Raw genomic sequence first — 27,247 nt, 5'->3', positions numbered from 1 at the left:
CCAGCTGGGCCAGTGTTTACAGCTGTGGGACGCGGCGGGGAGGAAGAAGGGGAAGGCCGGCTGGAGGAGGAGGAAGGAGGACAGGTAGAGCCGAAGCCCCTCTCAGCCTCCCCCCCTTTCAATCTCCCCCCTCAGTTTTGGGGGAAGCCCCGCCCCCTTCATAATAGCCCCCCCCGCCTGGTCCCCTGGCCTTTCTCTGACCCCCCCCCCGTTAGCTCCCCCTCTCGGCAAAGAACCCGTTCAGGGGAGCCCCCCCATTTCACCCCAGGGTCTTCACTTGAACCTACATGGCCAAGGGAGGGGGTCCCCAGCCCCTTCTTTCTCTCCCCCCCCCCCGTCCTGGTTGCTAAGGGGACCCCAGAGATCATTTAGGGGGGATGGGGAGGACTTCACTCTCCCCCCGCCTCCGATGACGCCAGATTTTAGTCCCCCGCTTCTCTCCCACCCTCTAGTGCAATGCCTGCAAAACTTCACTCCCCCTCCAGTGATGCTAGACTTTCTCCGCCCCTTCTCCCAGCCACCAGTGCAGCGTTTGCAAAACTTCACACCCTCCTCCTATAATGCTAAGCTTTCTCCCCCCCTTCTCCCACCTTCCAGTGCAGTGAGTGCAGAGCTTCACTCCCCCCCCCCAACAATGATGCTAGACTTTCTCCCCTCTTTTCTCCCAACCACCAGTGCAATGCCTGCAAAACTTCACTCCCTCCTCCTATAATGCTAAGCTTTCTCCCCCCCCCCCGTTCTCCCACCTTCCAGTGCAGTGAGTGCAAAACTTCACTCCTTCCCCCTTCCAATAACACCAGACTTTAACCTGCCTATTGTCCTCCAGGCAAACCGTGCAAAACTTTACTCTTTTTCTCTCCCAGTAATGGAAGTGTTCATTAAGGTTACCAGCTCCATCTTGGGAAATTCCTGGAAAATTGGACGATGGAGCCTGGAGAGGACAAGGTTTGGGAAGGGGAGGGACCTTAGCAAGGTATAATGCCAGAGAGTCTACTTGCTCCCAGAGAACTGATCTCTGTAGCCTAGATGTGTGTGTAAAGTACTTTTAAGTCATAACTGGCTTATGGTGACCCCTGCTGGGGCTTTCAAGGCAAGTGAGAAGCAGGGGTGGTTTGCCTGTGCCTTCCTCTGCAGAGTCTTCCCTGGTGGTCCCCCATCCAAATATTAACCCAACTTAGCTTACGAGATCTGATGAGGTCTGGCTATACCGTGCCACCTTCCCTCCTCTGTAGCCTGGATATTATTTGTATTTCTGAGAGATCTCCAGCCACACCTGGAGGTTGGCAATCGTTCTCCAGACCTTTCAGCTACCAGGCCTGCTCTGTGCCCCCTCTTCTTAATAACCCATTCAGTGCATTGTATTGCAGTGTCTGCCCATGATCATGCCCTCTTCTTGCCCCTGTAGATTGACATTTTCATGGTCTCCTGTGATTATAAAAGTCCCCCCCCCCCCGGAAACAATCATGCTCCTTGGGGAGGGGCGAGCAGCAACAATAATGGGATATCCCAGCATTTCCTCTTTCTTGTTTGTGATGGAACCTTCAAGCAACATTTTAATGCCTCTCGTCCTTATAACAGCACGTATTGGAATCTTTCCACGCCTCATCTTATTCCCTGACCGCGAGGAAGAGTCACTCTTAACATTGATTTTTTTTAAAAAAAAAAAAGGATGGATAAAAGAGGAGTACTTCTTCACTCTCAGTAATTCACTGGTGGCATTTACTGCCACAGGATGTGGCAATGTAGCCACTAATTTAGCTGGCTTTCAAAGGGGATTATCCAGATTCACGTGGAGAGGTCTGGTAGAAGCTAGTAGCCACAGTGAAGAAAGGGACCCTCCATGTTCAGAGATACACCTTTGAATGCCAGCTCTGGGGGCTGAGAGCAGGAAGCTTTAGCCTCCATGCCCTCTTTATAGGTTTTCTGGGGCATCTTTAGGGTTGCCAGCCTCCAGGTAGTGGCTGGAGATCTTCTGGAATTACAACTGGTCCCCAGGCCACAGAGATCAGTTCATCTGGAGAAAATGGCTACTTTTGGGGGTGAACTCTATGGAATTATGCCGTGCTAAGGTCCTTTCGCTCCCCAAACCCCACTTTCTCCAGGTTTCACGCCCCCAGATCTCCAGGAATTTCCCAACTTGGAGCTGGCAACCCTAGCCATCTTGGCTGTTATGTGGTGGGCTAGATGGCCTGTTGGTCCAATCCAGCATGGCTGCTCTTATTTTTTGTAACCTTTTTCCCTTCTCTCTTTGCCCATGGCAATATCCTGTGTTCCTGATGTGTTTCTATTTATTATAAGATGGCTTCATTCCCCTTCCCTAGTAATGGCCTCTTTCTTGGCTGTCTACAACTGGGAAAGCTATCTCATTATTTTTCATTGCAGGACTTTGCTTCACTTTCCCTCTTTACAGTGATTCTGCCATCTATGCGGTAAGAAGAGCCACCTTGCCATGTGGTCAGAGATGGCTGTAATCTCCTAGTAATATGGTTCCTCCCGCTCTGAGCCTCATAAATGGGAGCAAAATTCTAAATGTACCTCTCTTTTTATTTATATTGTACACTTCAGCCCTCTGGAACAATTGAGGATGACCTGTGAAAGGGGCTATAGAAACCGTTATTAACAATTGTACTTCCCTTCCTTTATCTGTCATCATAAGTCTTCGTTCTCCGTCGTCTCTGCCTCTGAAGTAATTTCACCTCCATCATAATGTGCATGAGTAGGATACAGAAGTTTTCCCTTGCCTTAATACCGCGTCCATTGTAAAGAAGTAAAGCCTCTCTCTGTATTTTTGAATTTTAAAATATTTCTATCCTACCCCTATTCACAAGGTGGCTTAAAATGTTATTAAAGTACACTATCACAATGTCATTAAAATACAAATCCACGGTATGAAATCCCAGCAGATAAAAATACGTACAATAGCCAAAATTAAGCATGAATAAAATCTTGGGGAAGACAAAAACCAAATAAGTCTGTAGGTGAATGGATGCAGAGAGGGAATGCTGTAAGCAAGGTGCCTCCACAAGAAAAGCTCTGTTGTTTCCTCCTCTTGTTTTAATAGGAAGTTCTCCAATGTGATAATAACGGCATTGTTCTAACAGTATGTATATGCAATATGGTATAGATCAAGGATTACGAACTTCTGTACTCTACGGACAGCAGGCTGGAGCCGGAAGTGTGCATTGCTTTGTTACCCAGTGGACTGCTTCACAAATGGAGCCGTTCAGCATTCACACTTACGGAGCTCAGGCGTGGTGTTTTATCCAAATGTGAACAGTTGTGTGGTCTGTACTAAATCCAAAGGAGAAATGTAACGTTGGGGAGGCTGGTAGGCAGAATACATGTTTTACAAGCAAAAGGCCACAGATACAGTCTCCAGTTTAAGGATCTCAAATGGCAGATGGCAGCAAAGACCCTTTTTCTCCTTTCGAAACTGAAGAGCTGCTGCCAGCCAGTGTAGACAATACCGATTTAGACGGAGCCTCGGTCTGATGAACCAGAAGGCAGTTTGGTATGAGAATCTCTCCATATAAACTTGAAAACATGTTTTTCTTTTTGTTATAAATTAACCTGTAGGCAAAAACCTTTCGACATTTCATAATTACCCCTTAGCAGACCGTCAAAGGCCAGTGGCGCTAGAGCCAATTGCTTAGCTGTCCCAAAAACAGCTGATGGGAGATTTGGCCCCTCTCTCCTCCACTTTTGCCAGACTTCACTCTTTCCTTTTGTGCCTTGTGGAACATTGCTGTTTTCTTTGTGTGTTTCTAATCCGAGCATTTTCCTCAGCCTTGATCCAGTTTTTAAGCATGACGAGTGTTTCATTCTCTCCAATATCCTCCTATGGGTATCTGGGAGAGCACGTTAAATTCTATAACTCGTATTCATTTTGTGGTACCATTGAGTGTCTTGGCTTGCAATCCTTCCAGCAATGTTTTGGCTCTTGTCTGTCTGCACGAGGCACAGGAAAGATGCCAGAGTCTATCATTGTGGTGCTAGGGGAAGGGGGAAAAAAAAGAAATGGGCCACACAAATCTTTTGGTGATTGTCAGTTGTGCATTTTTGGGTGCAGCAGGTCTTGGCTGCAAAATGAGTACGTCTCTGTGCGGTGGAAGAGAACTGTTCATTACTCTTCGCCACCCTCTCTCGCCCCTTGTGCTACGCAGCCTTCTGTGTTAGGGCAATGGAGACAGGAGACCCTTTTTTCAGGAAGTGTGCCCCGATTTGGCTGCAAACCAATTGTCTCTTGTAGCGGCACAACAGAACACACAAGAGGCATGTTAATAACCCTGTAACTGGATCGCCGCCAGGTCAGAGGGCAGATGTCTTGCATCCGGAGCTCTTTGACACAAACTATTTGGCTCGTGTCATTTTGTGCAGAATGGGGGAGGGGGGAAATTATAGTGGTCAAAGCTCTTTTGTGTGTGTGCGCGTTTTAAAGAACGTGGCCTAAGTCGTATTAAGGAGATGTAGAAGAAAGCTGGAAAGGGATACATTTGTGTTTCAGTCACATTGAGGGCAGTTAGGGTTTTTGTTTATATTCGGTTCTCCATGCCCAGTACGTTTTCTGGAATCTGGGAGCTCATGAGTAAATTCCTATGAAGTCTTTTCTTTGTTGTTTAAAAGTGGCTTCTTGGGACACACTGGGAAGTGTAAGGGCTGTAGGTTAATTTCTGCTGCCCTGTAAGTGTACTTGGTGCATGGTAGAGCAACATAAGCAAAAGCTCATGATGGAATATCTGCCCTTTGTTACCCTTCTCAAATTTACAAGCAACGTGGGAAAGGAGGCTTCTGTCCCCAAGGAACGGGCAGCTTAAGTTACAACAGTGGGGGGAGACAACTAAGGGAGGGGAGGGAGAGGGGAGGGAAACAAATGGATGTCAGCAAATTTGGTTAGCGCCAGGGGTCTGCGACATACGGCTCTAGAGCCAAATGTGGCTCAGTAGGGGACCAAATGTGGCCTCTTTAAAAAAATGAAATCTTTAAGGTCTACTGGAGGGGGCAGGTGGGATGTAAGAATAGCCAAGATGTGAAGGGGGAATGGCAGGCAAAGATTATTATGGAACTAAAGTGGCTTCTTGGAGATGCTGTACAGAAAAGGAAATGATAGGCGCTGCCAGTAATCCAGATGCAGAGATTTATGAGAGCCAGTTTGGTGTAGTGGTTAAGAGCGCGGGGCTCTAATCTGGAGAGCCGGGTTTGATTCCACATTCCTCCACTTGAAGCCAGCTGGGTGACCTTGGGTCAGTCACAGCTCTCTCAGAGCTCTCTCAGCCCCACCCACCTCACAGGGTGATTGTTGTTGTGGGCATAATAATAACACACTTTGTAAACCGCTCTGAGTGGGCATTAAGTTGTCCTGAAGGGCAATCGAATGTTATTATTATTCGAATTTCACACAACACAATATTAATAACTATTATTAATTATTGTTGTTATGATGATGATATTGATGATGATGACATTGGTGCTCTAAAACAACCTTTCTGGCTACTCCCATGTATATTCATTAGTTATTGTGACACCTCATGTGTTCCGCAGCAACCCATGTGCGGGCTGTAGAAGTCTTATGGGTTGTTAATCAACATCTCAACTATCAGTAGTGTTAAGTTGCATACTTTCTTGGCTCGTTGTTGATCTCTTGCTCTGAATTTTATTTATTTATTTTGTTTATTTTTTCAATTTATATACCGCCCATCCCCAGGAGCTCTGGGCGGTGAACAGTTAAAATTGATAAAAACAAGAACTAAAATCAGTATATAAATAATAAAACAAATTAACAAAGTGCAGTGGTGGGGAGAACCCTCCCCCACCCCAAAGGTGGGAGGCCGACATGGCACCGCCCCCTTCAATCACCGAATGCCTGGCGGAACAGCTCTGTCTTACAGGCCCGGCGGAACGATAATATGTCCCGCTGGGCCCGGGTTTCCACTGACAGAGCGTTCCACCAGGCTGGGGCCAGGACTGAAAAGGCCCTGGCCCTGGTTGAAGCGAGGCGGGATTCCTTAGGGCCGGGGACCACAAGTAAATATTTATTCGCTGACGTAGTTTGGCTCTTTCATGATAAAACGTTACTGGCCCCTGTGGCTTTTGGGGGAGAGCGCGAAAGATGTGGCCAAAGGCTTCCTGGAAACGCTGGGTTCCCGGGGAGGGCGTAGAGGGAGACGGCATCAGGTCTGCCGCCAACATGTCTGTGAAAATCAGGAGTTGCTGATTTAGTGTCCTCCCATCTCTGCAGCCATCTGCTGAAAAGCGCCAGTTAATCAACAATTGTGATTTGTGAGAAGGCCAATCTAGAGCAGAAGGTAGAGCCCACGTCATCGTTCCCTTGCCAGGCAGTTCGTGGGTGGCTGGTGGAAGCTGAAAGTGCATTCTTAGGCACAGCCAGGGCTCATTTCGAGGGGGGACTCACAGAAACGCAGTCCCGGCAGTTCCCCAAAGAGGTCACATGTCAGGTGGCCCCACCCACCTGACTCTCGGCCATTTTGGGCTCATTTCAGCCTGGATTGGGGCCGAAACGGCCCGGATTGGGCCTCTGACGGGTGGTCGATCATTCTCCCACTCAGCAGTGGCCTGATCCTGACCATTTTGGGCCCCTTTTCAGCCATTTTCAGCCCCTTTTTGCCATTTTGGGCCCAATTTCGGCCCTGAATGGCCAGGATTGGGTCCAAAACAGCCAGGATAGGTGATGTCAGGGGGTGCGGCACACACAAATCAGTTATGCTAATGGCACACTTCCGGTGATGGCAAGGGGCGTGGAATATGCTAATGAGTTATGCTAATGAGTCCCTCCAGCTCTTTTTCTACAAAATGACCCCTGGGCACAGCTTTTCTTGAGAGTAAGGTGCAGATCTTGAGGGTCTCCAACACTCCCCCCCCCCCGCACCCACATTTACCTCCTTCCATGATAGCTGTGAGAAGTTTCTTCTAGGGCTAAAAACTTTCCTTTAGCTCCTAAATCATAGCCCACTTAGTAATTATCCAAAGGGCAGATACATTCCTCTGAGCGCCTGTTGTCTCCTACCTCTGCTGTGCCCCTGTACTTTTGCCCTTGCCATTACTCTATTCCAAAAAACCCTAATTGTGCAGCGCCTCGAAGACTTCCAATTAAAAGCCTGCAAATTAGGCAAGTGCATTGCAAAGGACGTTGTTTTGCATAAATCATCCGTTCGATAACTTTGATCATAGACTTCCCCCCCAGAGCAAAGTTTGGATTTTTGCACATGGTGATTCTACTGAAATGCAGATAATCTTGTTTCAACCAATGGATTGTGCTGGAATGGCAGTGAACTGCCATGTCTTGCTGGGATCTTGCAGTAACTTCTGGTTTTGGTCATAGGTTGTTGATATATATTGGGTCTCTTTTGTTTTGTTTTGGGCTGGACACATGCAATAATGCTGTGGCAGAACGTTCTATGCTTGGAGCAGATGTTGCTTTGGCTGCTTTTTGCAGCTCTTGCCAGAAGAGGAAAGCAACTATACATTTAAAAAATCACATTGTTTCCCCTCCCCCCCCCCGCCCCCCGAATTTTATGCTAATGGTGTGTGGAGAAGACCTTTGGCATTACCAATTAAATTCTTGCTCACTATTATTGAGTCTTTGAAAAATTCTAGTATTGCCCAAGAATACTTTGTGTGTCAAATTTGTGATGCCATCAGTGAAAATGGATTCCAGAGGACCACCCACCCCCCATCCCAACACATACGCCAGCTCCTTGCCAGTCTTGTGTTAGATTAGTGGTTCTCAGACTTCTTGAAGTGTGATCCACTTCGAAACCCTTGCTGGTTTTCAGGACCCACTTGCAAAGTAACTCCACGCTACTTCTTCTCCCCAAGATAAAATGTGGGAATCTCACATCAATTAACACCAAACAAGTATATGTGTTATTTTCCTTATTTAGCATTGCCTGCCATTCCAGAGCAACACACTGTATTTCATGGCTGTTTTGATCGTTACACAGAGGCAAGTCCGAATTTGCCCATGTGCCTTCTCTCCCACTTCAGTTGGTTCTTCCTCCTCCATCCTGGCCTTCTGAGCCACCTGCAGTCCTGACCCCACAGGCTTATTTGTCCATAGCTAGAGTTGCAGACTTCAGTTGATTTTAGACCTGGATCCAAGGAGCTACATTATTAATGACAGTTAAGTATTGTGTGTACCCAGTAAGTTTTTAAAAACTTTTTTGTTCTGGTGGCCTGAGGGCCAAATCAATTAGTCAGTGGGCCTCGCTACAATGGACTTATACCCATGCATCTCCCTCTCAGTATAAAGAGCTGAAGGCTCTTTATATTGGGAGAAAAACAATGCCATTAGAAGGACAGATCTGCAGGATCGATCCCTTTGGGTTTCCTTTGTGAAACTTGCATTCTAATAATAATAGTAACAACAAGATAAACATTCGATTTATATACCGCCCTTCAGGACAATTTAATACCCACTCATAGTGTTTTACAAAGTATGTTGTTATTATGCCCACAACAATCACCCTGTGATGTGGGTGGTGCTGAGAGAGCTCTGGAAGAGCTGTGGCTGAACCAAGGCCACCCAGCTGGCTTCAAGCAGAGGAGTGGGGAATCAAACCTGGCTCTCCAGATTAGAGTCCTGCCGCTCTTAACTACTACACCAAACTCGCTCTCACACCAAACGGGCTGTTTCTTTTTCCACCACTGTCTGTCTGTCTCAGATATTTTCAGACAACATGGGTCTGTTTGTAAAATCAGGATTTCTTTTTTTTTAATTTGTTGTAAATAGTAACATAGCATTTGATTTATATACCGCCTTTCAGGACAACTTAACGCCCACTCAGAGCAGTTTACAAAGTGTGTTATTATTATCCTCAGGATAATCACCCTGTGAGGGGAGCAGGGCTGAGAGAGTTCTGAGAGAGCTGTGACTGACCCAAGGTCACCCAGCTGGCTTCAAGTGGAGGAGTGGGGAATCAAACCCCGGTCTCCAGATCAGAGTCTTAACCACTACACCAAATTGGCTCTGGACACTTCTATGCCTCCTTTCCAAATGAAAGAATGTCCCCAAAAGCTTATATCCCAACAGCAGTATATAACCAATGTCGATCATAATTTTAAAAATTCAAAACATTTTTTAAGAATTGGGATTAAAGCCACAAGTTGAAACAGGAGGTAACAATCTAATTATAAAGCCTTTCAAATAAAAACCTTCAGCTGGTGTCGAAAGACCTGTAGTGAGGGGACCAAACTTAATTCATGAGCCTAGGAGTTCCAAAGTGTGCAACTGGCTGCCGAGAAGGTTGTTGCAGAGGTTCCCACTAAATGTGACGGCAGCTGTGCAGTTGGCAGTTCAGTTATGGCAGAAGTGCCTCCTCAGATAATTTTGGAGTACCATCCGGTATACACACATGATGGTAGTTTTTCAGGTGCTCTGTACCCAAGCTGTTTAAGGCCTTAAAGATCAAAACTAGCACTTTATATTTCGGTTAGAGAACAGACTTGGGCAAGGGGAGCGTAATTGATACAGAACGGACTTACATGCTAACTGCAGAAAGATCCAATTGGTGTTCTGCCTGTCATATTCCAAACCAGTTGAAGTTTCCACGCCATCTTCAAGGGCAGCCCCATATAAAGCACAGTAAAATAGTCCAGCCTGGATGTAGCTGTGGCCAGGTCTGCTTTCTCCAAAAAGGCCCACAACTGGCCAACCAACCTAGACTTGTAAAAAGCACTCCTAGCCAACTGGATATCAATGATAAAGAGTCCTGGAGCACTCCCAGCCTTCGAGCTTGCGCTTTCAGGGGAAGTGCAGTCCCGTCCACAGCAGGTTGAGTTCCTGTTCCTATATCCCCCATCCCAATCCTACGGTTGGGATGTTCCTGGATCAGTCCCCCCTCCCATCCATGAGAGTCAGTGTGGTGTAGTGATTAGTGTGTGCGGATGAGGATCAATTTGAATTTTCTTTATTTAAACTATAAACTATACACCATAACATAATAAACAATAAACATAGAGAATAAGAAAAAACACACAGTTCTAAACACGACACAGTAACAATACATATATCTATAAAATTAAGTGTGTCGGATGAGGATCAGGAAGACCCAGGTTTGAATCCTAGCTCTGGCATGGAAGCTTTTCTGGGTGACCTTGGGCCAGTCACACACACTTGGGCTAACCTACCTCACAGGGTTGTTGTTTTTTAAAAATAATTTATTTTGAAATAGATAAGATTTGGCAATGGAAAGTGCATAGAAAAGCTTATACAAACAATACTTGACTCAGTCTCAGTTAACTTGAGACTTTTAGTAACTTATACAAATAACAGCTCTAAACTTAGTTTATAACTTAAACATGCACTACATTTAAAAATGAGCTAAACTGATAAATGTTAAGATACAAGAATTTTAGTAACAGAACTTAGTTATGTTGTAAATCTCTTCTTGATTACTTATATTTATACAAAATTTAATATCTATTATTTTACTAATCATTCTCTGTGTTCCATCCTTTTATCTTTATAGTAAATTATACTAAGTCACCTTAATTAGTGTTAGTTCTGGCCTAAATAATCAAAAAAGCCCCTCCGTTTCCCCCCAAAATTCAGCGGTTGGTCTATTGCGTACATAAGCAGTTAATTTAGCCATTGGTGGATATTCATGAACCTTTCCTCACAGGGTTGTTGTGAGGTTAAAATGAAGGAGAGAAGAATGATGTAAGCTATCTTGCATCCCCATTGGGGGAGAAAAATGTCTTATAAATGAAGTAAATAAATAAACACCATGTCCATTTTATCTAAATTAAATGTCCATTTGTTCACTCTCGTTTGGCCCCCTCTCTGCCACCGCACAGTGCTGAAGCATATTCACTGCTGCCCTGGAATGAGACGGAACGGAAAGAGAGTGCCGAGTGTTGTTTGTGTACTGATGACAATTCGCGCGCACACCAGACGTTTGGGGTAGGAAGTCAAGGTGGAGCTTCTGAGGGCCAAGCTACAAGTGACGAATGACACAGGTTGGACACTTGTCAGCTTCCCTCAAGTTTTGATGGGAAATGTAGGCGTCCTGGTCTTGCAGCTTGGCTCTCTGACTGCTGTCCAATGGACTTTTCAACTGTCACTTGTCCAACATTCCGCCCAGCTGCCTACATTTCCCATCAAAACTTGAGGGAAGCTGACAAGCGTCCAACCTGTGTCAGGCGTCACTTGTAGTTTGGCCCTGCGACCACCCATCTTACCCAGATAAAGAAATTCCAGGGACTCTCAACCCTGCCCGCTTACTGATTCTTGAGTCATTCTGACAACACATTGTTTTAATCACAAAACAGTGTTGGAATTAGAACAGAAAGCAAGATCATAAAGACGATGCCAGAAACACCAAGAAATAGGGGTCCCTGCCTGGTTTGGTCTGCAAGCCTGGAGCTCTCCGCTTCTATTGTTGTAAGATATTTTTGAAGTTGTTCTGTGCGGTACTGATGAAAGGAGTCGTGTTTCTCTGCTTTGAGTGCTGGCAGAAGCAAAGCTTGCTTCTGTTTTGGAAAAAAAATGCAACATAAAACTGTCAACAGGAATCTGCGCTTCCACGTCCAGAAGGAACGTAAGAGAGCCACTAACAATGAAGTGATGAGCTCTTGTCGGGAAGGGCCGCTGGCATGCAAGATCAAAGGGCTTTTTCATTGCACTAATGGCTTTGTGCATATTTGAAAGAGAAGCCTCAGTTCTCAAAGGGTTAAAGGTCCCTTGAAAGTGATTTTTTTTTTTGGCTTAGTGTTATCTGGTTGAACATAGAAATGTGTCTTCAGTGAACTTAGGTTCTTTTGGACTTATATATGGAGCTGTTTCTTTTGATCAATGTAGTGACTCCCCCCCCCCTTTCTTCCTCTTGCTACCCAGAATTGATTTTGGAATCCATTAGCGTGGACGATGGGAGGTGCCGTGAGTGCAGGAGAGGATAACGATGAGTTAATTGACAACCTGAAAGAGGCTCAGTACATCCGGACGGAGTTGGTGGAGCAGGCCTTCCGGGCCGTCGACCGGGCAGACTACTACCTGGAGGAGTTTAAGGACAACGCTTACAAAGACTTGGCTTGGAAGCATGGGAACATTCATCTCTCTGCTCCGTGTATTTACTCTGAAGTCATGGAAGCTTTGGATCTGCAACCTGGGCTTTCCTTCTTGAACCTGGGCAGCGGCACCGGCTATTTGAGTTCCATGGTTGGGCTCATCCTGGGTAAATGATCCTTTTCATTTGGTTAACTAGTTCAGCAAATTGAGCTTCTTGTCTGGAGTGTTCAGGCGATGCTGTTCTCTGAAGGATATAAGTGGTGGTGTTCATTTTCTGCATATTTCTGCACAGGCTAGGGGTTCCCTGGTCTCCCAGTATGACGGGATTCCTTCTAGTGCCATTGCCCAATTAGCTGGGCAGTGGGAGGAAATGCCCCAGTGAAATGGGGTGATCAGCACCATCTGGCAAAATGTCATCATCATGTTGGATGACGCTCTAGCATTTGCCCAAAACTCTAAGGTTAAACCATAGAGTTTGGGGTGAATGCTACAGCGTCACCCCTCCACCCCCCTACTTGATGATGTCACTTCTGATTTGTGCCAGAAATGACATCATTGCACCAGAGATGCCAATCACCCGGCCCCCAGTTGTAAGTCCCCACCTGTCTCCTCTCCCAGCGATGGCCTACCAAAAAGACACTGCTGTCCAACAGAGGTGCTTCATGTACGCAGTTGCAAGATGAGTGTTAAACAGTCAGTTGGGGCGTATGCCTGTGTGAAGCAGGCTGACTTGAAAGCTATACAAGTTCTGTGGGCTGGGGTTAGTTGTGTGAATAGAAGGCTACCTGTTTTCTGTAGGGATGTGTGCACCCCGAAAAGATTCAGGTTTGAAAAAGATCTGACGAGATCGGGTTATGCTATGCCGCCTTCCCTCCACGTGATAAAAATAAGACACACTATTATGTGTGTCTTCACGACCCCTCCTTTCAGCCACAAGGATAAAGGGAAGCTATCAGATCTGGAACGGCCACGGCCATTTTCTGAAGTCCAAAATCAGCAATCAGTGGGTGGTTTCCCCAGCGAAATGGCCTTTGACCACAACTGCTAAATGTCATTAGTGCATTGGTTAGCCTTTGAGCATAGGACTTTGGAATCTCAGAACAGTTTCCGGAGCAGTCCCAAGGACTGTGTAGAAGTGAAAAAGTTTTGTCCGAATGGGGCTTCCAAGCAGCTGACCTTGTGAACCACCAAGTATCGGAAGGCACGTCAGCCTTCAGGATCACTTATGTGTAAGGCACACAGAGGGCTCACCTGGACAAAATCCTTTTCACTTATCTGAAATTTAATTTTAGTGAAGAAGGGTCTGGGCCTTGCACAGTTCATTGTAGGTTTTAACCTATAAAGCCCTAAATGGACTGGGAACAGCATACCTGAGAGACTGCCTCTCTCTGTATATGCCCCGGAGGGTGCTGAGATCGGTAGATAAACACCTGCGGGTGGTCCCTGGCCCCAGGAAGGCTCAACTGGCCTTGACCACGGCCAGGGCTTTTTCGGTCCTGGCCCCGACCTGGTGGAACTCTCTTGTCGGAAGACACCCAAGCCCGCCAAGATCTTTTATCTTTTCAGCCGGCGTGCAAGACAGAGATGTTCCGCCAGGCATATGGTTGAGACCAACATTAAATCCATTGATGAGCCTCCCTGTCAGTCTCCTACCTGGGGGGGGAGCTATATGACCATCCGCCCCCACCCCACCCCACCACGCATGAGCAGCCATAAGATATCAATCGCAGTCCTCCGCCCTTTTTATGTATGGTGAGCAGGTGATGATGATGATGATGATAATGGTGATGGTGATGATAAAGTTGCAAGCCTAACGGGCAGCGGGTGGTGGCTGACTTGCTGGCTACCCCACTGCCTTAAGGAAATGGACTTCTCCAGGGTGGAATGCCATTACGAAGCTCCAAAACCGAGAGTAAATGCAGAACCTCCTTGCGAATTTCCTTCTTCAACGGAGGTGTAGAAGTTGAGGGAAAGAGTCAGAACGTCCCTTTCCTTGGCCTGCAGGTCTAGAGGTAGGGGAGAGGCGTTCTTTCTCAGCAGAAAGGTGGGGTGAGCAGTCAGAAGCTCAAGAGTACCATTTGGGAAAGCCGCCTTGCAAGGTTTTCTCAATAGCTCTTGCTTCGAACCGCTCTTCACAGTCATCAGTAGAAACAAACAAAAAAGTCTGCGTGCTTTTCCAGGATCTTGAAAATAGGTACTTCCAGGTACTGAGTGGAGTTCATACACGCACAAACATACCTATGTGCAGGGCTTTTTTTCAGCTGGAACGCAGTGGAATGGAGTTCTGGCTCCTCTTGAAAATGGTCACATGGCTGGTGGCCCCACCCCCTGATCTCCAGACACAGGGGAGTTTAGATTGCCCTCCACGCCGCTCGGCGGCATGGAGGGCAATCTACACTCCCCTCTGTCTGGAGATCAGGGGGCGGGGCCACCAGCCATGTGATGATTTTCTCCGAGGGCAACCTACTGAGTTCAACCACCTCTTTTCCCAGAAAAAAAGCCCTTCCTATGTGTTTGCAGCTCTTTCAGATATAATTTCTTGCTCTCCCCTCCTGATTTTCCTCTCAGTAGCAGCTTCCCCCACTCCTGCCCTTCCCTGCCCAACCGTAGCATTTAATGTACAGTGGATGTGTCTACATCTTCAACACAGTACTGTTTTCCATTTTGTCTCTATGTTGTCCAGTCCAGCTAGTTAACAGAATTTCTGCCTTTTGTGAGATTCACTCTGTTATTTGCATCTTAAGTGAAGGCATTAGACTTCAAACGCTATGACCCTTTCCATCGTTTGCACCAAACCAGGGGAGCGTTTTAGGGGAAGCATCCAGCTGCCTTCAAGACGTTCACTTTGCCCTTTTTAAACATGCAGGTCCTTTTGGTATCAATCACGGTGTGGAGCTCCACTCTGACGTTATAGAATACGCCAAGCAAAAACTGGACATCTTCATCAAAACGAGTGACAGTTTTGACAAGTAAGGTTGGAGGGGTGTGCGTAACATTCAATAAAGCCAAATCCTGGCATTTTGGATGGTGACTCCTAGCTGTAACACCCAACGTTGGCAAACAGCGCGAATTTAAGAGGCTAGCTTACCACCGTATTTGATGCTAGCTACAAGAAGGTAGAGAAGGATTAAGGATTTTCCCCAAGTGTTCTGATGTTGCTGTTTTGCTCACGTGCATCTGAGGCTTTTATTTTCACTGCTGTGAATTTAACACATCTGTAGCGCCTGAGAGCTAAACTACAAGAGACGAATTGCACAAGGACGCTCATGTGAAGCAATGTTAGCCAGGAAGCTGAGTTTTAAAAGCTGGATCGGAAGGCTCTGTCAATTTCCCCTCTCTACAAAGTGGCAAAGAGTGGCAAACCTTCAGAGGGTTTGTTTATTTCCTCTTAGCTTCCTAGAAGAGGAGGTGAAACTGACAAATCCTTCAGGAGGCAAAGAGGAAATAAACCCTCTGAGGAGCATCTTAGCCGCTCTGTAGAGAGTGGAAATTGACAAATCCTTCCGATTTCTTTTAAAACTCAGCTTCCCGGCTAACACTGCGACTCCCTTCATGTGCGCGTCCTCATGTAATTCGTCTCCTGTAGCTTAGCTCTGAATTGAGGAATGAAAAGCAGTTAGGAGTGTTCCTCCTGGATGTTGTGTGAATTGAAGATTAGGACTCTGCTGCCCCAGCAGGCAGGACTACATCCAAAGGTCTTAAGTTACACAAGGGTAGTTTTCAGTTCAATATTAGAAGAAATTTCCTAACGGTAATAACAGGTTGGCAATGGAACGAGTAGCTACTTGAAGTGAGAGAGTTCTCCCTTCCCTGGAGATCTTCAAGCAGACATCGGAGTCTGAGCAGCCATCTGCCAGAGAGTTTCTTGCTTCAGATTTCCTATGCAGGGCAAAGGACTGAACTAAATGGCCTGTGTGACTCCTTGCAACTCCGAGAGCAAAACTACAAGAGATGAATTACACGAGGACGCACACATGAAGGGAGTCGCAATGTTAGCCAGGAAGCCGAGTTTTCAAAGACAGATCAGAAGGCTTTGTCAATTTCCCCCCTCTACAGAGCCAGCAAAGATGACTTCTCAGAGGGTTTATTTCCTCTTCACCTCCGTAAGGCTCTGTCAGGTTCACCTCCCCTTCTAGGAAGCCGGCTTCCCGGCTAACATCGCAACTCCCTTCACGTGCGTGTCCTCGTGTAATTCATCTCTTGTAGTTTAGCTCTCAGAAGGTAGGTTGCAAACCCGTGCATTCCAATAAATGCTTCAGAGATTATGTGCTGTGAGTTTTCTAAATCCAAACTGGCTTATCAGTTTGGCCAATTTGACATGTGTTTGAATAGTCACATTGGCTGATTAATCACACATTGTCAGCTAAGTGTGTGTGTGTGTGTGTGTGTGTGTGTGAATATTTATTTACCACTATCACGTTTCATCCATCCAAGTACGCCACTGTGAAAGTGGTAATTCACCTGTTTTATTTCATGATGGTATCTTTTTTTCAGCAAAGAGAGAAGGGAATGACGCTGGCCTCCCTAGCCCTGCAGCAGTCCTTGAATCACAGAGTTAGAAGGGTCTTACAGACCATCTAGTCCAACCTCCTGCCCAGCACTGGGGACAGATAGCATCATAGCAAAGCTTCTCCTGTGATGAAAGGTGGCATCTCCAAACCCATTTTTCTGACAGTTGCTATTACTGTTAGAAATTTGGTGTACTGGTTAAGAACGCGGTACTCTAATCTGGAGAACTGGGTTTGATTCCCCACTCCTCCACTTGAAGCCAGCTGGGTGACCTTGGGTCAGTCACAGCTCTCTCAGAGCTCTCTCAGCCCCACCCACCTCACAGAGGGTTTTGTTGTGGGGATAATAATAACATCCTTTGTAAACTGCTCTGAGTGGGTTTTAAGTCATCCTGAAGGGCAGTATATGAATCAAATGTTGTTGTTGTTGTTATTACTTCACTTTAGCTTTTAATTTTTTTAACTTTGTAAATAACTTTTAAAAAACTTTGTAAAGTATGAAGAATAAAAGAGAACTGTTCGTTGAATTATTTGGGTCGTATAGAAACCTTCCCCAACATTGTGAAATCATCACAATATTTTGAAAAACGTCATTGTTTTGCCATAACAATTATCTTTTTAAAGTAGCGTCTCTGTCACACCTGTCTGCGATTAAAGCAACGTTTTAGGAATGCTTATCCATTGTTTGACAATCGTTGACTGGTCAATTCGTTGAGCCGGTTCTGATGAGACAAGTATCCAATCCCGGGATGTATCCAAACTGCTGGAATAGCTCTTCCAAAAGCACCTGAGAATTGTACTGCACAGAGGGGAAGAGAGAAAACTGTATCTCTTAGTTGGAGCACGTGCTCTTGTGTGAGTGTGGATGGATGGGTCAGTGCTTGACATTTCCAGTTAAAAGGATCTTTAGATAGCCGAAGGATTCTGGAGAGTTTCTGCCAGTTAGAAGCTTGGTTTGAGGCCTTTTTGAACGCACAGGAAATGTGTGTTCTGTAATGCACATTTGAAATAAATAAATATTTAACTCAACTGTCTTGGAAAACTGTGCTGGCTAAGCTTCTTTTGGGAAATCCATAACATTTTGGAGTGTGCAGCTGATTCCGCACACGTTGGATAATGCACTTTATCAATCGTTTGAGGTGGATTTTTTGTTCTGCGCACAAAAAAATCCATTCCAAATGATCTATAAAGAGGATTGGAAGTGCATTATCCAACGAGTGCGGAATCACTCTATGTCTCCCAGGACTGTAATATTTATCCAGGCTTGAGCCTTTTGAAAGATCTAACTAGATTTCATAGATACGTATGTATGCTTGCCTCAGAGTAAAAGGTTTTGTGCCTTGTCTCTTTAATCCCTTTTATATATGTAGAAAAGGCGTGGCCTCGTGCTATCTAAAAGGTTTGCTGGCAGCCCTCTTTCTCTGTTGTCAGGTTTGAATTCTGCGAGCCTTCCTTTGTCACCGGCAACTGTTTAGAGCTCTCTCCGGAATGCACCCAGTACGACCGCGTGTACTGTGGTGCCGGCGTCCAAAAGGAACACGAAGATTACATGAAGAGTTTGCTGAAAGTCGGCGGCGTCCTCGTCATGCCGTTGGAGGAAAAGGTTGGTCAGGACGACTCTCTTGACGAGGAGTTTGCTTGGGGGCTCTTGCAAATTCTAGGCTCAGAATTGAAAGTCAGTGTGGTATAATTATTACGGTAGTAGGTCTGGAGAGATCTGGGTTCAGATCACTGCTTAGCCACAAAGCTCACAGGGACTCCCTCCTCCCAAAAAAACCAGAAGATATTGGGGAGGGGGAGCTGTCAGGAAAGGTCTCATAGTTAAGTGCTGCTCCGCTTGTGCTGGACAGGATTCGCAAGCCGAGCAAATTATGGTGAGAAGCCAACGCGATTAGAATGCAAAGAATGCATGCAGATGGCTGGTGGTATGGCACGTGAATCATATGTGTGTGTTGTGTATTTATGCTTAATTATAGATAAAATTGTTCCAGCATTCTGTCTTTTTGCCACGCTCTGAATTTCCACACTTGGAACAGGTTGAAGAGATCAAATGTGTATGTGGAGAGCACCCAGTTTCCTGGGGGTCAAGCGTAGATGACTGGGGAAGGCAATGGCAAACCACCCCGTAACAAAAGTCTGCCAAGAAAACGGTGTGATGCGACATCCCCCCATGAGTCAGTAATGACTTGGTGGGCTACCTTTACCTTTTTTTTAATATGGGGAGTGGGTGCAACACACTGAAAACTGGGAGGGAGGGGACTGCAGGCTTCCCTCAGCAGCCTGCCTGTGCCGTGCCAAACCGTGTCTGCAACAGCTTCCTTTTTCTTTTTGATTCTTCAGGTGGGGAAGGACTCGAGAGGATGCCTATAATAGACACTTGCTTCCCTTACCGGGCTGTCTTGAAAAAGATGACTTGTCCTTGGCAAAGAGAAACCCACACAAACTAAAGAGACTCCTCCAAACCGAACACACTGATGTGATAAAGTGAATCCCCACACGCAGAGGATAGAAAATAACAATAAAGACATCATCATCATCATCATCATCATTATTATTATTATAGAATATTTAGTGGCAAAGTGCTCTCTGCAAAGTACATCAAAATCAGTGTACAAAATATATAAATCAACATAAGCCGCCAATGGTCTCAAAAATGATCAATTTCTAGTCACAAGCATAGACAGTTTCAAAAATCAATGTAGATACATCAGTCCAACAGGTGCAGACAAATCTGACACCACCTGTGAAAAGAACCACACTATAAGCATTTTTTAGGTTATACTTCAATATTGTATGCTATATTACTTACCTTTATTATTAAGACCTACTTTTGGACGTCTGGACGTCAGATTTGTCTGCACCTGTTGGATTGATGTATCTACATTGACTTTTGAAATTGTCTATGCTTGTGACTAGAAATTGATCATTTTCGAGACCATTGGTGGCTTATGTTGATGTATATGTTGTGTATATTGATTTTGATGTACTTTGCAGAGCACTTTGCCACTAAATATTCTATAAAAATAATAATTCTATTAGATCTTTGTTGTTATTTTCTATCTTCCACTTGTGGGGATTCACTTTATCACATCAGGAACTTGGCAATGAGAAGACAATATTGGACTAGGCACCCGTGCAATCTTGAATATTCTTCCCTGGCAAAGAGCAGAGTAATAAGCGGCTGTGGCAGAAGAATGGGGAAGGCAGAACTGAGGGGATCGGACTAACTCGTGGAAATTGCTTTGTTTGGCTTACCCCTGATAACTGTTACTGGCCCTCTTCCCTGTTCTTTATTTCATGTGTGTGTTTATTGAGTTGTTTTTATAGTCTTCTAAATGTTTTTAATGTTTTCTTGTTCAGCACCTTGGGGGCCCTATTTGAGTAGAAAGGCATTATATCAGTGTTTTAAAATAAATAGGTCTATCGGGCCTGCTAGCCATGGTAACAAAAGGGAACCTCCCCATTCTGAGGCAGTCAACCTCTGAATACCAGTGCTAGGATGCAGCATCAGAGGAAGGTCTCAGCCTCTGAGCCCTGTTATTGGTCCTCTCGAGTAACTGATTGGCCACTGTGTGGGAGGGATGCTGGACTCAGTGTACCACTGGTCTGATCCAGCAGGGCTCTTCTTGCATCATTATGTCCCCCCCCCATTCATCCTCTGATGTGCCCCTGCCACGACATCACTTGGCTCCTGCCAAGCCTTTCTGAAAGTGGGTGGAGTCATTGTAAAACGAGGCTTGTTATTGGCTTTCCTCATTCAAACAAAAGGGTTTTCCACTGGAAGATCAGGAGGAGTGGTGAGCACGTGGGCTTTCCTTTGTCAGTGTGTGGTTTCATTCCCCCTTCAGGCTTTCCTTCTTCCCAAGAGATGTGAGGGGGCAGGTGTTCTGTTTGGCTCCACCTCCTGCAGAAGCCATTTTGGGTTAGACTCCTCCTCCTATGGCAGCCATTTTGAGATGGCACCTCCTCTCAGAATTCCAAATGTACCTGTAGGCTTCAAACGGATGAGGGCCGTTGCTGTAAAAGACTCTGAAAGAGGCTTCCATTTTCAGGAGATATGATCCATTTCTGTTCACTGGCCCTAGCTTATGTGGCTTCATTTTGAGTTTTTCTTTTCAAATGCAGCTGACTAAGATAACGCGAACTGGCCCTTCTGCCTGGGAGACCAAGAAGATTTTGGCGGTTTCCTTTGCTCCTCTGATCCAGCCCAACCATGCAGATTCGGGAAAGTCGAAACTTGTTCATTTGCGTAAGTCTGCCTCTTCTATAGAGACTTTTTGCGATCAGTCATTGCCGTGGTTTTTGGGCTGGCCATGTGTGAGGCTAGCAGAGGCTTTCCTCCCAACCAATGGCCTGCAGTCTCTACTTTACCGTTGGGTGTGCCTGTGTGATTGTGTTAAGAGTGCTACAGGACCCTAATTGCACAGTAGAATATGTTCTTTTGATTTAATGTAATTCAATATATTTTCATCTCTTGTGACACTAAAAAAAATATCACACGGCGGCTTTCCATAATAAATCTTAAAAACAACATGATAAAAACAATAATATAGAAGTGACCAGAATGGTCAGAGTAGTTCAAAAGTGGAATCAGCTACCTAGAGAGGTGGTGAGCTCCCCCTCACTGGCAGTTTTTGAGAGGAGGCTGGATGAATACTTGTCAGAGATGCTTTAGGCTGATCCTGCACTGGGCAAGGGTTGGACTAGATGGTCTGTATGGCCCCTTCCAACTCTATGATTCTAACTGTAGCATGAAAACTACAGTTTCCAGCACCATAAGAATCAAAGCAGCAAAACCATAAGGCAGAAAAACTTTTCCCCCAAAATCAAATCAATTTTAACATCCTCCATCAACAGTTTCCAAATGCCTGGGAAAAGAGAGATGTGTTCACCTGGTACGTAAAGCTTATCAAATTTGGCTCTAGGTGTCTAGCATAGGAGAAATATTCCAAAGACAAGGTGCCACAACAGAGAAGGCCCTGCCTCTAATAGGCACCCATCTCATCTCAGAAGGTAGAGGCACACAGAGTACGGTCTTTGCAGAGGAAGCTAGAAGTCACGTCTGGGAGCAGACAGCCCATAGGGTCCCTGGCTATTTAGGGCTTTAAAGAAAAGAATCAGTGCTTTGAATTGTGGTCAGCAACCATTCTTTCAGCGCTGATGTATTTTCTCTGTAATCTGTACACTAGCAGCCTAGCTACCTTTTTTTTTTAAATCAAGTGTATTTTCTCAAGAGTCTTTGAAGGCGTCCCCAATTAAAGTGCTTTGCCGTATTCAACCCATAATGTTGTTAACAGTGTGGATAACTGGCCCACCAAAACTGGTGCCCCAAGCAAAGCTAGTTAAAGTTTTGAATGGGCTGCAATAAATCCACCTTTCTCACCGAGACTAAAAGGCGGATTACATAGTATGTGATTAGCACTGTCAGTATCAAGGGCATTTCAATAAACAATGCCATAGGGTAAATACATGCAAGTTTACGAAGGCATAACATTGGCAAAAATCCAGTACAGAGTTGAAGAAATGCTGAGAGATGAGAATTTCCTAATACCATCCAGGGTTTGTTGCTTGCCTCCAGTCTAGATAATCATCAATTTTAGACACAATGGTATGCTGGCATGATAGGATAGCATCGGTTGAGAGGCATAGAGAAATGAAAAACAGTCATTTGCCTGTCCCCTTCCTTCCTCTTACCTGACTAGTCTTTTCCCACTGCCGTGTCTTCCCCCATCCAAAATAGTGTGTGTGTGCGCGTGTGTGTGTGTGTTATGTGCCATCAAGTCATCTCCCAACTGGAGTGCGGATACCGTGGACAGCTAAAAAAACAAGTAAGTGGGTACTAGATCAAATCAAGCCTGAATTCTCCCTAGAAGCTAAAATGACAAAACTGAGGCTACTGTACTTTGGTCACATCATGAGAAGACAAGATTTTCTGGGAAAATCAATAATGCTAGGAAAAGTGGAAGGCAGCAGGAAAAGAGGAAGACCTAAAACGAGGTGGCTTGACTCAATAAAGGAAGCCACGTCCTCCAGTTTGCAGGAACTGAACAAGTCTGTTAATGATAGGACCTTTTGGAGGTCTTTCATTCATTCACCCAAAATTATTAGTTATCATTTACTGAACGTTGTACCCCACCTTTCTGTCCCATCAGAGCCACCAAGGCTCGGTTAAAACAAGCCGTTCCAAACACATCCTAAAAATCAGTTCAAAACTGAAATACATATGTGAAAACACAGAAAAACAATAATTAAAACACAGAGCAGGAAAGTAAGGGAACTTCTTCCCACCTAGCACTGAAAAACCCCAGGCAGTAACCACCACCTCAGAACAACAGTCAGACAATAAATATACACCACACGTCATGGAAGTTTTGCAAATACTCTTCATATAGTATTTACTCAAATGACAGGATAGAGTTTTTCATAGCATCAAAGCAGGGAGGGTGTCATCTTACATTTGCATACAAATTACAGTTATGTCCAATAATATTTTTTGTATGTATCACATTTTTAAGGGGGATTGTCGTATATTCAGAGTTATCTTACTTTCTAGTACATATGGTTAGTTTCCCGGGGGAACAAATGGAGTATTATTTTAAGATTACGAATGAACAGCAGCATTTCACGTTTATGCACTAAACTGCAGAGCTCTAAGTGACTATTAAAAAGAATCACCAGCACCCAAGGGAGACGTTTCACTAACATTTCCAATCAGTTTTAACAGTAACTAGTTAAATGTTGTATTACACATGTTAATAATAGGACCTTTTGGAGGTCTTTCATTCATAGGGTTGCCATAGGTCAGAGGCGACTTGACAAACAATTAAAATATATTTTGAAATATACACTGCATATAATGAAATAAAGAAATAAATAAAAATAAATAATATGCCCACAACTTGCCTAATCTTGGGAACCCTTTAAATATGATTGTTGGGAGAGGCGGGAAGAGAAAGAGGAGTGCACGTGTAATGGAAATACTGTGGCCTGCCTTGCTTTTAGAAGTGTATTAGAGAGGCCCCAGGAATTAGCTGGTTGCCTGCTCCAGCCTGAATATATTCCTACTGACAAACCATCCAGCAAGTCTCCGTTCTCTCTTGACCAGCTATCTATATCTGCTGTTCGTGATTTAAAGCCCATGACAATTCTTGCATCTGGCACAGTTCCCCTCTCCTCCAGTTTCTCTTTCCACATTTTTCAGCACCCGTGATGGTCCGCAGCCTTCAAGACCTGGCCCGCATCGCTATCCGCAGCACCATTAAAAAGCTGATACACCAAGAAGCGGCTGGCCGAAGCGGAAACGGCCTCAGGAACCCACCACGGTTTAAGCGAAGGCGTGTCCGGCGCCGCCGCATGGAAACCATCGTCTTCTTGGACAAAGAGGTTTTTGCCAGTCGGATCTCCAACCCTTCCGACGATAACAATTGCGAGGAGTTTGAGGAAGAGAGCAGGGAGGAGGTCGAAAGAGTCCCCGAACTGAAGCCCGAACCTCCCGTAAACATCCTGCGAGAAAGGGTCCTAAGCCTACCTTTGCCTGACCCGCTGAAATATTACCTGCTTTATTACAGAGAGAAATAAAGTGCTTTGTCGGCGTGAAACGAGAGGTAGGCAGGACAATGAAACGCTCAGTAGGGCTTGACAAATGTACGCCACTTGCTTGCATGGTGTAAGCTGGCCAGGGAATGTGGCTGCCGTGTACCTAAAACGTGATCGCATTTTTCAGATTCCTTCCCTCGGTTTATGTGCTCTAGTTTTTGTCCTACAGCCGAGCTTCCTTGGGTGGGGGTGGGGGAAAGGGGCAGGCTGTCCACAAAACGTTCAACTGTGTTCTGAAATGAAGATTTCGTTCAGTAGAGGGGGGGAACGTTAAAAAAAAAAACACCCCGGTGTCTTTGCTGAGACTTCCGTGGATCTCTCAGCTGCGTTTTTGGCAAACAGCAGTTTTCTAAACTTGTACTAAGCTGCGCCTCTAAATGAGTCGCTTGACTCGGAAAGTGGAAAGCAGCAGTATTAGCAGCATTTGACCCGGGAAGCTGAGTCTCTTCCCAATGCCCACAGGAAAGCACAATATTAGCGACACACACACACCAGAGTTGGGAGGATTTGGTATCTGTTGAATGCAAAATCAACACTTTTTTTTGTCATCAAGGACTCGATCCTTAAGGCATCAATAATTATTTTTTTAAGAAAACAGCTTTCTTTAGGAGAATTCGTGTTTGATACATGACTGAGATACTATGTGAGGTTCAAAAACAAACAGCAGCTCAAAAGACTTCGGTGTTGGTCATCCAAAAACGTACTCATTTCCTCTGTCTGGTGACACTGTTGCCTGAAAATCTAGGCAGAGAAGCGTAGGGGAAAGAAACTTCAGGGGATGGTTCTTCAAAGTTTGTGGGTTTGTTGTGCGAGGGCTGCACCAGGTGTGTGATGTGGACAGGTGTTTTTTTTCCTAATTGGAGCAAAGGTAGATTCCCTTTTCTCAGTGTACCCCCAAGAAACTGGAACCAAAACCACCAAATTTGGGGGCACAGTTTTGACACTGTCCCTATTGGGGCCTTTGCCGCAGCCCGGGGCACTAGAAATCTCTTCTTGTAGGTTTTGTGAAGAAGAGAGAGATAATTACAGCCTAATTCAACTTAATTTGATTTTCACCCCGTTCAGCAGTTACACACTGTAAGCTTGATGAGTGAACAGAGAACTTTTAAATCGTTCTGTGGAACGTCCACTTGAACCCTTTCTTGGATGTCGGTGAACCATTCTTAGCCTAGGAATTAGTGGTAGGAAGAGAAAGAGGAGGAGAAGTCTTTCTGAAGTTCGCAGATTTTCCTCTCCCTTGAAACATTTGGAGGGTGGGGGAGCATGAAGGGTTCCTCTCCAAAATACTGTTTCCATTATGTAGGAAGAGATGTCTCCATTGGAAATGCTCCACTGGGATTGTAAGTTTCCATCTCGTCAGCCTCGTCTCCTGTACTTGCAAGTGAAGGTTGTCTTCCGTTAGAATCTGCTGTGTTTCTCCCATCTGTATATGTAAATCCACCCATAAGGATACAGGAATTGGTCTTGTCCAGGCCTGTGGTGTAAAACGTGGCCTCCCCCAGTGGAGCAGTCGCCACGTACTCAATCTGCCAGAAGTGTGGCAGTCTCTTTGTTTTTGTGGTTCACCTGGGGCCACCTGCAGCCCAGGAATTATATGGTGAAAAGGGCTCTATACGTTCGGCTGTTCCGCTCACATTCACGATTGACTAATCACCTGTCGCTTTCAAATCCTAATTTTGTACCTGCGAGTTCGAAATAGATTTTCTCTGTCAAGTTAAAAGCTGCAAAGTGAAGCGCACCACTGGCTTTTAAAACCCTTGTGTACCATTTGGCCTCTTAGTAACAATGCTTTAAACCACTAGAATCTTCTAACTCTATCCGAAACGTCCATATACTGCGGCAGGCTTGTTGGTTCTGCTGGCCCAGTATTATCTGCTGTAATTGGCAATAAGTTTCCTGGCATGTGCTTTTCCAGTGGCATGAGCAGGGCTTTTTTATTTTCCACACAGCAATTTGTAGGCGAAGCTAACCAGTTGCCATCCAATTTGATTTTTTAAAAATAATAAGTTGAATTTTAGACATCCGCAGGAAATCTCTTAGTAAAGGGATTGTTTAACTTCTCTTTTCCCAGAACGTTACCAAGGACATTTGGAGAGGGTGTTTTCTCCATTCGTTTTGTTCCTACTTTAATTAAATTGGGTACCTGGTGGATTAAAATAGACACCCCCCTTTTTAATTGGTTTGAAAGAGAACATGTTCAGGCAATTGTGATCTGTCTAGTTTTGTCCTATTATCGAAACACAAAAAAAGGTAGCATCAGTGTGCTTCCGTGTGCGCACAGTGAAACTGTTAAATAAGTTAGATTGTAGTAGTGTGACAGAAGGAGGATTTGTCAGTATTCCTACACACCAGCACTTACACACTGTTTAAACCAGCCAGTAGATGTTCTTAGTACACTAATTGTATCTATCGAGATTATTTTCTGTGAAGTCTGTAAACTTTCTCCCTGCCCTCCGCAACTGTGTACTTTTTGCAGTTCACGTTGTCTGCAGTTTTAGGCCTCGCGTGGTTATTCCATAGCTTTTGATAGGATTGCCCAGTTGGCCCGTGAGCAGAAAAACGCTTTCCTCCAGAGGTTTTGCTTCGATACGGTAATGGAAGGTGTACATATCTGTTAGAGATGAAGATGGAAGAAAACCACTTTCTGAGGCATGGAGAAATGGCAGAAGCAAGTGATTTTTTAAAAAATAAATAAATAAATACAAATTTTATCTGCGTGTCAATAAACGTGTTCCCATTTCTGATCTTTTATATTACGTGAGCTCATTGTTGAGATTTCGTATGAACAAATAAACGGTATCACAGTGTTTGGACAGGAATGTTTCGGGTCTGGTCATCCGGGTAGGGCGCTGTTTCCAGTAGGGAATGGGGCCTTGGTAGGGAGTGCCTGATTTTGCAGTCTCGAGCTTCCCGCTGCATTTTCCCCAAAGATCGGGAAAGCAGTTGTAAGGGATTGTTGAACAACTGCCCACCTCCTATGACTGAAAGCAGTGAATGGGATTCCATAGATTTGTTCTGCACTTCCCTCTGTGCTGCTTAACTCTTTGAAGAAGGTAGGAAAATCTTCGAGTATCAGACGTTTGTTCAGGGGAATCTTTCCCCAGAAGAAAGGCATCCTGGC

General features: G+C 45.1%; 1 protein-coding gene across 1 annotated transcript; it reads left to right on the top strand.

Annotated features, from left to right (window-relative positions):
- PCMTD2 (protein-L-isoaspartate (D-aspartate) O-methyltransferase domain containing 2) lies at positions 1-26,837 on the top strand. The gene is made up of 6 exons (XM_054980713.1): positions 1-84; positions 11,852-12,188; positions 14,889-14,991; positions 17,962-18,133; positions 20,656-20,779; positions 23,732-26,837. Exons 2-6 carry the CDS (start codon positions 11,882-11,884, stop codon positions 24,106-24,108), a joined length of 1,083 nt encoding a protein of 360 aa, XP_054836688.1. The 5' UTR covers positions 1-84; positions 11,852-11,881; the 3' UTR covers positions 24,109-26,837.
- Positions 26,838-27,247: the final 410 nt, after the last annotated feature.

This window comes from Eublepharis macularius, chromosome 5 (genome assembly GCF_028583425.1).
Source record: "Eublepharis macularius isolate TG4126 chromosome 5, MPM_Emac_v1.0, whole genome shotgun sequence".
NCBI lineage: Eukaryota > Metazoa > Chordata > Lepidosauria > Squamata > Eublepharidae > Eublepharis > Eublepharis macularius.
This window is presented reverse-complemented; position numbering and strand designations above follow the sequence as displayed.